The 12,960-nt window shown below is 35.8% G+C and overlaps 1 protein-coding gene across 1 annotated transcript in view; it reads left to right on the top strand.

Moving 5' to 3' along the window:
- RYR3 (ryanodine receptor 3) overlaps positions 1–12,960 on the top strand; it is a 253,870-nt gene that overhangs the window by 104,744 nt on the left and 136,166 nt on the right. The window contains exons 20-29 of the mRNA XM_082485921.1: positions 1,876–2,092; positions 2,303–2,407; positions 3,945–4,048; positions 4,626–4,709; positions 7,227–7,386; positions 7,797–7,944; positions 8,899–9,104; positions 9,823–9,997; positions 11,645–11,853; positions 12,474–12,658. Coding sequence (XP_082342047.1) covers positions 1,876–2,092; positions 2,303–2,407; positions 3,945–4,048; positions 4,626–4,709; positions 7,227–7,386; positions 7,797–7,944; positions 8,899–9,104; positions 9,823–9,997; positions 11,645–11,853; positions 12,474–12,658 — 1,593 coding nt within the window. The remainder of the gene's footprint in view (positions 1–1,875; positions 2,093–2,302; positions 2,408–3,944; positions 4,049–4,625; positions 4,710–7,226; positions 7,387–7,796; positions 7,945–8,898; positions 9,105–9,822; positions 9,998–11,644; positions 11,854–12,473; positions 12,659–12,960) is intronic.

The following is a 12,960-nucleotide window of genomic DNA, read 5'->3' as shown; positions in this document are numbered from 1 at the left end:
CTGGGGTGTAGTTGTCAAGGGAAGAATTGCATGAGTTTTTTCATTTTGATTCTTTCTTTGACTTTTGTCTATTTAGGAGTTAGACTTCTAGGTCTTAAAATAAAATTCACCTCCTTTTTATTTTTAAACTATTTGGATCTGTGTGGGGTCTTGCCATAAAGAAGTCAAAGCTCAAAGTCGTCATCTCAAATATTTAGCTGCCTTGGGATCATTCAGATATTTTAAAGTGTAATTTTAAAATGAAATTAGAAAGTTCAAGCTTAATAGAAGTAATAAATAATATATTTCTTGTGGACATGGAACCGTTTCAGATATTTGTGACTTGTGCTCACGTACATCCTGTTTGAGAAAACTTGTGCCTTGATTTTTCTCCTCTTTTTATATTAATGTCTCTTACTGTCAATGACATATGTTGATCTGATAGTTCTAGTATTTCTAGAAGTGTAAATAAAAAGTGGTATAGGCTGCTTCTGGTCACCCCATTGCAACAAATGTGTGGGCTATTTCCTAGAGATAACAATTGTTTTTAATTTTCTGTGGTTTACCCCTAGAGTTTACTTACGTGAGGACCAAAGTATGAAGTTGAATAGTTTTTGTCTTTGTTGTTTTTCCTGGTATACTCTTAAATTTATATGAAAAATCTGTATCTGAGGAGAAACAGAAGACTTTAGGGGTTTAATAGGACTCTTAGTTATGCTTCTGAAACTCATTCCCAGTTGTAGTATTTGGTATAATTTTGTTTGATTTACGTATTATGATTATAGTAGAGTTTTTTTTCACCATATCCTCTGTTGTTTTTGTTTTTGTTTTTGTTTTTTTTCTCATGTGCCAACTGCCTCCAGGAGTGCACTGTGAAGTTACTTTAAAACTTTTAGAGTAGTATGTCAATAGTTCCCATGGGATTTTTTAGAGTGCAATCCAACTTAAATTAGATTGTGTTTCCAAATCATTTAAATGCATTAGAATTTTCACAGTTTACAACCATTTGATTTTAAGTAAGAAACATTTTTTTGAACATACGATACTGCATTGAATAATCAGTTTTGCTTTGGTTGATGAGAAGCTCCAACATGAGCCGGCAATGCATGCTTGCAGCCAGAAAGCCAGGCGCTGCATCAGAAGAAGCAGGTCTAATGAGATCCCACCTGGAGTACTGCATCCAGGCCTGGAGCCCCCAACATAGGAAAGACACGGACCTGTTGGAGCAGGTCCAGAGGAGGGCCACGAGGATGATCAGAGGGCTGGAGCACCTCTCCTCTGAAGACAGGCTGAGAAAGTTGGGGCTGTTCAGCCTGGAGAAGGGCAGGCTCCGGGGGAGACCTTCCAGTAGCTGAAGGGGGCCTACAGAAAAGCTGAAGAGGAACTTTTTACAGGGGCATGAAGTGATAGGACAAGGGGGAATGGCTTCAAACTGGAAGAGGGTAGGTTTAGATTAGATATCGGGAAGAAATTTTTCACTGTGAGGGTGGTAAGGCACAGGAACAGGTTGCCCAGGGAGGTTGTGCAAGCTCCATCCCTGGAGGTGTTTATGGCCAGGCTGGATGGGGCTTTGAGCAACCTGGTCTAGTGGGAGTTGTCCCTGCCCATGGCAGGGGGTTTGGAACTAGATGATCTTTAAGGTCCCTTCCAACCTAAACCATTCTATGATTCTATGAAAACAAATTTTTAAAAAGCAGTGGATATGTGGTGGTGTTATTGATAGTATCTGCTAGTATGAACACTTGATAACTCTTTGGTGTTTATCAAAGCATGCAATACACCTGTATTTTTGTAAATACTATTCAAATAAATGTTTACATTTCTAAATGATTGATTTAAAATGTTAGTATATGCTGAATGTTTAAGAGTATAATTTCTTCACTGAAAATTGCACAGAGTTCGTTTCTTATTGGGTGGACGTCATGGAGAGTTTAAATTTCTGCCTCCTGCTGGCTATGCTCCCTGTTATGAAGCGTTGCTTCCAAAAGAGAAAATGAAACTGGAACCAGTGAAAGAATATAAGAGAGATTTTGATGGAGTGAGGGATTTGCTGGGTACAACACAGTTCCTCTCCCAAGCTTCCTTTATCCCTTGTCCAATAGACACCAGTCAGGTATGTGAAGTATGCAATAATGGGATTGTAAAATACATCTTAACAAAATTTAAATTAACAATCTAAAAGCTAAGCTAGCTTGCCCCCTTTCTTACCAATTCATCATTTGTGTGTTTGGGGTTATTTAACTGAACTCTATTACCTTGGAAATACAAGGTGTGGTAACTGGAACCTTTTCTTATTTGTGGAATTGTTATTTTCTTTTCTTAGATTGCTCTTCCATTTCATCTTGAAAAGATCAGGGACAAACTAGCTGAAAATATCCATGAACTGTGGGGAATGAATAAAATAGAACTGGGCTGGACATATGGCAAGGTATGTTTTGAATGACCTGTCCGGGTGCAGTCACCTATATTTGGTTAAGTCTCCTACCAGAAAACCTGGACTTGGAAGTTGAACAGAGTATTTAATGGTGCTGTATACTTTACTAATAATAGATGAGTGTGTAAGCTGGCAGGATACAGTGATACTAACTAGTGATTAGAAGGCACGTTTGGAATAGAAATAAGGTACATATTTTAGCTCTATAAATAATTAACAATTTGAAAAAAAATCTTAATTGAGAAACATACTAGCTATACCAAGATGGAATTCTACTGAAAATCATACCGACAGTGAGTAACCCCTCAATTAAATCTTTGTTTACTCTAGTGTTGTGGATCAAAGAGGTAACAAGCAAAAAGTCCATTGTGGAAATTTGCTTCTGTTGATAATGGAGACAGGGTTTTGGTGACTTTTGTAAACATTCAAATTCCGCAAAGCTTAGGTTCTTTATTTAATTTGTTACAGTTAAAACTTAATGTTATAATGATACCTTACAATGTGATACAACCTAACAGCTTGAAGAGAGTAAGTCCATCTGGTCAACATTATTTAAATTGCATGGGACAAGACATTCCCTACCTAATGGTTTTTACCAAATGAAAAACATTAAAAGGGTAGGCCAAGAATATTCAGAATATAACATTAAATTCACCAATTATATTAAAATTGGTACCTTCCCCTAGTAACATAAAACTCTGAAGGCTTTATTCTGCCTTGAATTTAGATTATTTCATCTTGCTTCTTTTGAAATACAGATTTACTGGGGTAGTCCTACATGTGCCCATCACACTGGTATCCTACCTCAGAAGAATCTTTTTCCTTCTCTTACATTCTGTTGATTTTACTTCTGGACTTGATTTACCTTTTCCTTCGATAACTATCATACTATCTGCTAAAATGTCATTGCTGTTGAAATTCTGAGCTTTACTAACCTTTTTAGTGTTTCTGAGCTATGGCAATTGAAAAATGTTTTTGTATGTGAAATGTCATGACTCTTAGTTGCTATCAGGGTAGAAGCACTTGGCGTTGAGTGAAAGAGCTTGTTTAATTAAGAGTCAGATAAGTGTTCAAATACTTATGTTGGTATCAGAAAAAAGAATGCTGTGCTTTATTATTCCAGTAGAATTCGGAAAACATCACCAAACAATTCTTCAAGGTTTTTGAATCAGAATGTGTACAATAGATCAGATCGTGCTCTAATGAGCATATATTGCTCAGGCATTCAGCAGAAATGTTCATTGAGTTTACAGGCTTGCTTTCTTGTGTTTCGTGTATTTATGCAGAACACATGAAATAGGTACATTTTTTTTCTGATTTTGTTGGTTATGGAGGAGTACGCATAGTATGCATTATAAATGAATCATGGGAAAGTTCATTTATATAACAGTGAGTAACCGTCACTGAGCAAAGATATATGGTATTGTTTACTGTGTCTTCATTATTGCAAAGAATTAATTGATTTTTTTACTCTGATTCTGGTTTGAATCTGGTATCAGGAAAGTACTCTTTTTCTGTTGTCTTGTTACAGATACGGGATGATAATAAAAGGCATCATCCTTGTCTTGTGGAATTCTCAAAATTGCCTGAGACAGAGAAGAATTACAATCTTCAAATGTCAACTGAAACCCTCAAGTGAGCTTGAAATTTAAAAGAAAAGAAAGTTGTTTTTTTTTTTTTTTAATTTTTATTGAAACACTTCGTACTGTTTTAAGATATAAAAACATTAGAATATCTCATTCAAAGTGTGTTCTGCTAACTTTGCTAGAAGTTCCAGGAACACATTCAGAGCTATTTAGAAAACTCTTGTCTCTACAGAGATAGAAAGAAAACACCACCACCAAGTCCTGTTGGTTTTAATAAAGTGGCATAACTTTCAAGCCACATATTTGTACGTTTTTAGACTTTGAAGGTTTTATTTATTATTTTTGATAAGTTAAAATATTTGGGGTCTGAAATTCCATTATTTTGAATGACTTCCCTGTTTTTTAACTACCATTAGTTCTGCGTATTTATACTAAATCCAAAATAAATTTATTATTTTTGATAAGTTAAAATATTTGGGGTCTGAAATTCCATTATTTTGAATGACTTCCCTGTTTTTTAACTACCATTAGTTCTGCGTATTTATACTAAATCCAAAATAAATTTATAAAATGGGTGATCACTGTAATGTTGTGTTTCACTACTGTCATTTTTTTTATGTTGGCAGAACCCTTCTAGCCCTAGGATGTCACATTGTTCATGCTCATCCAGCAGCTGAGGAAGATCTTAAAAAAGTCAAACTTCCTAAAAAGTATGTACTTATGATAACTATAATAGATTTTTTGTAACTGCAGGGTATTAGTTAAACACAAATATTGTAAGGTCATTTAAAAAATACTTGATATGAAACCCGTACCCAATATGGACTTACAGACCACATAGTTGGTCTGTTAGCTTGGCTATGGTGATGGTTGACTGTGAATACTGCTGCATTACATCACCTTGTAGAGTGATTCACAGAGACACAAATAGTCACATACTTAAACCACATGCAATTATATCTGCGTTACATGAGCTTAGAATAGATTACTCCAAAGTTAAAAGCAACATTTCAGTGTTTTTCTATCACATAGCAAAGAACAGTGTATGTATATGATGGTAAATTGATCTACTTGAAAGAAGGTATGTAATTTTTTAGTTCAACAAGGCCAAGTGCAAGGTCCTACATCTGGGTCAGGGCAATCCCAAGCACAAATACAGACTCGGTGGAGAAGGGATTGAGAGCAGCCCTGGGGAGAAGGAGTTGGGGTTGCTGATTGATGAGAAGCTCAACATGAGCCGGCAATGTACGATCGAAGCCCAGAAAGCCAGGCGCATGCTGGGCTGCATCAGAAGAAGCATGGCCAGCAGGTGGAGGGAGGTGATACTGCCCCTCTGCTCCAGTCTAATGAGACCCCACCGGGAGTACTGTGTCCAGCTTTTGAGAGCTCAGCACAAGAATGATGTGGATCTCTTGGAGTGGGTCCAGAGGAGGGCCACAAAGATGATCAGAGGGGGGGAGCACCTCTCCTGTGAGGACAGGCTGAGAGATTTGGGGTTGTTCAGCCTGGAGAAGGGCAGGCTTCAGGGGAGACCTTATAGTGGCTTTCCAGTAGCTGAAGGGGGCCTACAGAAAAGCTGAAGAGGAACTTTTTACAGGGGCATGAAGTGATAGGACAAGGGGGAATGGCTTCAAACTGGAAGAGGGTAGGTTTAGATTAGATATCGGGAAGAAATTTTTCACTGTGAGGGTGGTAAGGCACAGGAACAGGTTGCCCAGGGAGGTTGTGCGAGCTCCATCCCTGGAGGTGTTTATGGCCAGGCTGGATGGGGCTTTGAGCAACCTGGTCTAGTGGGAGTTGTCCCTGCCCATGGCAGGGGGTTTGGAACTAGATGATCTTTAAGGTCCCTTCCAACCTAAACCATTCTATGATTCTATGATTTTCCCATGACTCCTGTTTTGATATGCACCTGTCCTTCCCTTGCCTCCAAGAAGAGGTTTGGTCAACATACATAATTTCCAAAGACATTATTAATGCATTTCTTTAAAGAATAAAAAAATACAGAAATTACTCTTCTTATAAGATTGCACATTTCTAGGAATGTACATATGTAGATTTTTGCATAAAATACAATCGGGATTTTGCTTTAATTTTTATTTGGTAGCTAAACTATGGCAGTTGGAGCTAAAATTGAATGATCTTTTTTATTTAGACATCTTTAAGTCATCAGTAGTAATTACCCCAAAAGTGGTGAAGATTAATCAAGGGTTACATTTGTAATTTAACCTTGTCTGTGGGGATTCTGTAGTCCTCCTGGGATAGATTAAAGCCCTGTCCTGAAACAAAACCTGAAGACAGAAACAGTGATTTGGATACTTGCCATTTCATATCAGTTTATCAACCCACAAGATGCCTCTTTTTCAGTTAGGTTTTTAAAGAGAGCAGTAAAATAAATAGTTTTATGATATGAGAGATGGTAAGCTTGATCCAGTTGATGGCATTAATTAAAGAAAGGGAAAAATAATTTTTCCCAAGGTTCATACTGCAGGCAGTCTATCATAATACAATTTTGATACTATTGTCTTCCGTAACAGAACAAATAAATCTTAGTTTCTTATTCTTGTTAAAATATCTACTGCCTACATGAATCATCCTACCAAATGGAAATGAACTGATTTGAGCAAGAGAGAGTTCTGTGTATGTATAAAACAGAAGAGTAGGCTTTATACTATGTGGAATGGTTGGAGAGGATGATACCTACTACTAAAAACCTACTGAACTTTTTATTCAATGAAAAAGTGGGAAGAACAGTAGTTAAAATATGTTTTCTTTTGTTGGAAAAATGGTAATGCAATAATTACAGACTAGTATATAAAAATACCATATTTAATAATGCATAAAAGAATTTCATAAATAGTAATCATGCAGATCTTTAAAACATAAATTACATGAAAGGTTTAAATGAAAAATATAAAAAAATATAAAGACTACTCATTTAATAACAGTTTGGGTTTTTCATAGCAACTATTTAGGGATGCACATATGGATCTTGGTCACATTTAATTAAACAGGGTGCAAGTAAGTAGAAAAGGAGACTCTGCTAGAATACAATTTATATCGTAGTCAATGACCAAATGCAGTGCAGGATTTTTGCAAAGAAATGGGAGAGGAGGAGATTGAAAGGTGGAGAGAGAAAGTGAGCCCCACCCTATTGAATACCGCATAGGAAACTTTAAATACCATCAATAGGGTTTCTTGATTCTCTGTTTTCCTGTGTTGACTTACAGTTACATGATGTCAAACGGATATAAACCTGCCCCTCTTGATCTTTCTGAAGTGAAATTGTTACCTTCTCAGGAATTTCTAGTTGACAAACTAGCAGAAAATGCACATAATGTCTGGGCAAAAGACAGAATAAAGCAAGGATGGACCTATGGCATTCAGCAGGTAAAGACTTCTTTGGAATAAGTAAAAAATGTGAGATTTTGTTTTCTAGAACATCATTTGTGAGTGTTAAATAAGAGGATAAATACTGAATGTCATGTAATGTCTGGAAAAATTAGAGGGGGTGGGGAGCAGGAAAAGAAGCCTTGCCCATGCAAGTCTGAGTAGATTATCAGACCTGCATGGCTGCAGCTGCAGGTTGTATAAGAATATATTTCCATACTTCTCTTTCATTCTTGTCTTTAGGTTTAATATTATTAATAATTGGACTTGCATTCATAAATAATGTTTATGAAGAACAGTGTTATCTCCTGTAATCTTAACATTATTTCAGAATACACTTTGTCTCATTATATGAAATCTTTGTGATGTTTAAGCACAGTTTTCTTGGTTTTCTTTATAACCCCTTTTAGGATCTTAAGAACAAACGTAATCCTCGGCTAGTGCCATATGCATTATTAGATGAACGAACTAAAAAGTCAAACAGAGATAGCCTTCGCGAAGCTGTTAGAACATTTGCGGGCTATGGTTATAGTATTGAGCCACCTGACCAAGAGATAGGTATGTACTTTCAATAAGAATCATGGCCTTTTTTTCCCTCAGTGCTCGGAAAAAAACATAAAACACTGAAATAGATAGGGAAGACATAAGATAAGAATTAATAATAGCACATTTTTACAGTGGACTTTAATGAAAGGTGCAAATATACTTTGTAAATGACTTGATATTACTTAGATGTATTTTTTAAAAAGATTGGTCATAGTTAATGATATAATAATTCTAATTTCCATGATTGTTAGAATGGATAAAATCTGCAGTGTGAGTGGACGTACTGGTTTTCATTCAGAAGTAGTGAAAGAAAGAAAATAATATCGGATTAATTTAAAAGAATTTGTTTACATGGTATGCAGATGAGGTTTTACTACTTCAAGTCAAACTCAGTTCTTAAGAACTAGTCAAAGGAGTGCACCAAGTTCAATAATTTTTTTTTTTATTGAAATCAGGAGCAGAAATTTGTTTAGAAGCTTTCCTTCGTGTTTGCTATACCACTGTAATTTTTTTTTTGAGAAAAATCCAAATCCAAACAAAACTTATTTGATAATTTCTTAAAAATGTTCTAAATGTATTGCCTTGTGTAAAAAGTAGTTTGTTGTATTGTAATACGGCATTATTGCATCAGATTGTATCACATGTTGTAATCTTACACTTCTGAGGTTTTGTCTAGTCAGTTTTGTGTTTGGGACTCTGCACTGAGTGATGCTTTGAAATATTCTGATTCTAAATAGCACATAATCACTCATCCTGTATAGAATTAAAATGTGCTAGCCTCTGTATGCTGATTACTGTTACTCCTTTTTTAACATTTACTATGAAGGTTCTTAAACATGCAATGGTAGATAATGGCTGTTTTCAGAGATAGAAAATACTGGGGACAGATGGAAAGCTAAACAATGGTATTTATAGTTTCATCTAATTACAAAAGGTGGGGTTTTTTTTCTCTGTTTATTTTTACAGCTGACCAAACAGTGGAAAAAGTCAGCATTGACAAGATAAGATTTTTCAGAGTAGAACAGTCTTACGCAGTGAAGTCTGGAAAGTGGTACTTTGAATTTGAAGCTGTGACAGGTGGAGATATGCGTGTTGGCTGGGCCAGGCCAGGCTGTCGACCTGACATAGAGTTGGGAGCTGATGACCAAGCATTTGTATTTGAAGGAAGCAAAGTCAGTACATCTTTACCTTTTTTTTAACCTATGAAACAGCTAGGCAGAGAACTACAGTATAAGTTTACTCTGTATACTCCAGATCAACTACTTGAATATTTTTTATTCATATTAAGTTATGTCTGAGCTCTGTTTCGTGCTGGATAGTATCTGCATTTTGGTTTTGGTCATTGACATTATGCTAACAAAGGTGTGTTGGTTTATAACTATCTTCCCAGGATATGCCCAACTGAGTAAAGAAGTCTGTCATAAGCATAAACAAAATACAGCATTCACTTCCTTTTTTTTTTCCTAAGTCGTGTTTTACAAAATAAAACAAAGCTTCTTCAATGACTGGAAGAGACAACCACAGTTCTCTTTTCCCAGAAGAGAGAACCACAGTTCTGTTTTCTGCTTTCTGTGCTTTCTGACCATTCTTTCTTCCCAAACCTGACTCCTAAAGGGCCGGAAGGATGATAATGATACTGCATGTGGGAAGTGGAATCCAGTGAGCAGTGGTTATCATCCAGATTCTAAGTTGCTGATTGCATATTACTGAAATTTAGTTTCTCTATGTGAAATAACTAAGAGAATAATTAATTACCCAAAACCCTTGATCAGTACTGTTTGCAAATAACTTTGAGATCCTGGAAAGTGAAATATTTGTTTGACTTTATTTATTTTGTGGTTTATTTTTTTAATTTTAGCACAGTGTTTATTTGCTTGTTTATTTGTTTAGGGTCAGCGTTGGCATCAGGGCAGTGGATTCTTTGGACGAAGCTGGCAACCAGGAGACGTGGTTGGTTGTATGATAAACTTGGATGACAAATCAATTATCTTTACTCTGAATGGAGAGTTGCTTATAACCAGTAAAGGTTCAGAACTTGCGTTTGCCGACTTTGGAATAGAAAGTGGTAATTTTCTTTTTATTGTAACGTGGTTATGAGAAGACAAAACAAAACAAAAACCCGGAAAACTAGTCTGATGATCTGAGAAATCATATTTCACTGATGTGACCCTTCAGACTGTGCTACACAGTAACTTCATAAAAATTTATTTCAAGAGTGCTTATATGGCACAAATGGATTTTCTTTTTTTCCTTTAACAACAAGTAGATAGTAAGAGGATTTCAGCAATCAGAATGGGTACATTTTCTTTGAGCCTTGCTAGGCTTACTCGCAGGACTGAACATCAGCATTGAGAAGAAGCACCTTGAAAAAATCCCTGAAAAAGCTGAAAATCGAGTCTCTGATTGTTTCACTGGAGCATACACGTATTATGTTCTTGTCTGTGAAGGACAAACGAGTACTATGTTGTGAGAGGCTGCACCAAAGGAACAAATCTTTGCAACATAAATCGAGTCTGATTTATAATATTTTTTTCTCCACCCTATTTATATCTTCTCTGCACTTGTCCTTTTCCTGGGCTATTTTTCCTCTTCTGTTTTTTAGCCTTTGCTTTTTTGACAGTGATATCTACATGACTGTATTGAAGGAGACAGGAAATATTTTCAAACTTTTGTTTTGGTCTTTAGTTGACATTTTCTTTGGAAGCATATCTCCTCCAACCAGTAGTAGCTTCATGCTTGTTAGTAATTGCCAGAAGACTTTGCAGTTACTCACTGTCCCTCTTTGGTCTGACCATTGATACAGTTTTTCTAATGGTAGAGAATGAGGAACTGCATTAAGAGAGCTTTTTTGAAGGCTTAAAGTTATAGTATAGGAGTGAAAATGTGTCCTTTAGATGTTGGACTTTTGGCTTTTCCTTAAAGTTGCTCCAAGTTCTGTTTCTTGAGAGATGGAGAAATAATTCAACAGCCTATCAGCCCTGTCTGTTGACTGCTACAGGTATATGGACACCCAAAAAGTTTGGTCATAAAAAATACCAGCATTAAAGAACTGTATATTTGTTCATTGTGAATGATGGAGGGATGAAAGTTGGCAACAAATTTATAACTACTGATGACAAACTAAATTTTAAGCAGATGAACTGAGATACCTGAACCACAACTTAAAGTCCTTTTGGAACTTCAGTGCCCTCACAAGCCATACTTAGCATTTGTTAATAACTTTGATCTAGCCAAGGTTGGCTTCCGGTGTCCAGCTCACTGTATAAAGGCACATTTATTAGTCTGAAAATGAAGAAGATAACTGATTCTTCTAATGAATGAATAACTGAATTGAGCAAATCTCATTTTTTCAAATCTGTCCACAAACCTATCTCTTTATTTGACATTTTTTGTATGTTTTGCATATAAATCTACTACTACTTAATAATAACGACTGTTAAAATGGTTTAATGAGATATAATCCCATTAATAAATGGGATAGTGTGTATAATGTCGATTCATTGCCTGTGTTCTCAGTGGTTTTGGTAGCAATTATATTGAACGTAGACATTAGTATTTAAGGTGGCTTTAAATTCTTGCTATTGTCATCACTTCATATGCATTACTTGTAGGAGCTAAGGTTTAGTTCACGTTAGATGAATCAAAGACAGAATGCTTGTGTTCTCCAAATAAATTACTGTTGGTTTTTGTTGTTGTTGTATTGTTTTCTTAGGTTTTGTTCCAATTTGTGCACTGGGTCTGTCTCAGATTGGTCGTATGAACCTTGGAATGGATGCCAGTACATTCAAGTATTATACAATGTGTGGCCTTCAAGAAGGTTTCGAACCTTTTGCTGTCAACATGAACCGAGATGTTGCTATGTGGTTTAGTAAACGCTTACCAACATTTGTCAACGTGCCAAAAAATCATCCTCACATTGAGGTAACATTACATGTTAGGGAGACACCTGTTTATCAACTGTTTGTTTAGCAAGCTGAGACATTAAACCCGTACTAATACTTACTGTCATCAGATAGTTTGTCATATAAATCTATTAAGTCACTCTTAGATAATTCCAGATGATGTTGTCTATCTCCAACTTCATTTATGGTAGTATTACCATTCATATGGATATGCCTATCTGTTCTATTATGTCTTACTAATTTAGGTTGTTGTGGTTAGCTCCTTGAAACATGCCAGTTACGATTTCTAAGAACCATTTTTTATATTCTATCTTACATTCACTTGCATTTTTTTAAACCTTCTCTACTATACATTTTTCTTAAATATCTAAAAATTTTTCAGCTGAATTTAGTATCACTTACGGTAATGGAAGTGTGAGTGAAACAAACTGGTTTAGTCTACTATGCTAATCTGAGGACATTTAACCGTACATGTGGTGTCACTGAGTGATCTGTTTCATTCATTCTTATGATGCAGCAGTGACAGGAGTTCCACAGCTCCCTAAATTTCAGTTGTCTCATCTTCTAGTTGCTTAATGAAAGTTTTCAGCATTTTTCTTGGAATAGTATTATTTTAAAATTATTTATTTTATTTTTTAGATATGGAGAATTGATGGAACCATTGAGAGTCCACCTCGGCTAAAAGTTACTCACAAAACATTTGGCACACAGAACAGCAATTCAGACATGATATATTGTCGTTTGAGTATGCCCATTGAGTTCCGCTCATCATTCAACTTTGGCATGGGTGTGGAAAATGCTTCATCTGATGTTTTCCAAAAACGGTTAGGCTTGGGTTTAGTTATCATATTTCATGGTCTAAATGTAAATGTAATATGTTCTATTATTCTGTATTATTGTACACTCAAGATTTCATACTTGTTTTTGCACTAAGCACATACTAGCATAGGCTGAGGGTTTTTTTTCTTGATGGTTTTAATAAATTTATAACAGAACTTTGCTGCAGAATGGTATATCCAGACAAGTGAGAACCGTCTCTGAAGAGGTGCATCACAAGGTTTATAGTTATTCATTGCTAAGCAGCTGCCATCCTTTCAAAATCATTGGGATTTGCAAAGCTCTTCAG

Source organism: Vanellus vanellus (assembly GCF_965231255.1).
Source record: "Vanellus vanellus genome assembly, chromosome: 6".
In the NCBI taxonomy this organism is placed as follows: Eukaryota; Metazoa; Chordata; class Aves; order Charadriiformes; family Charadriidae; genus Vanellus; species Vanellus vanellus.
This window is presented reverse-complemented; position numbering and strand designations above follow the sequence as displayed.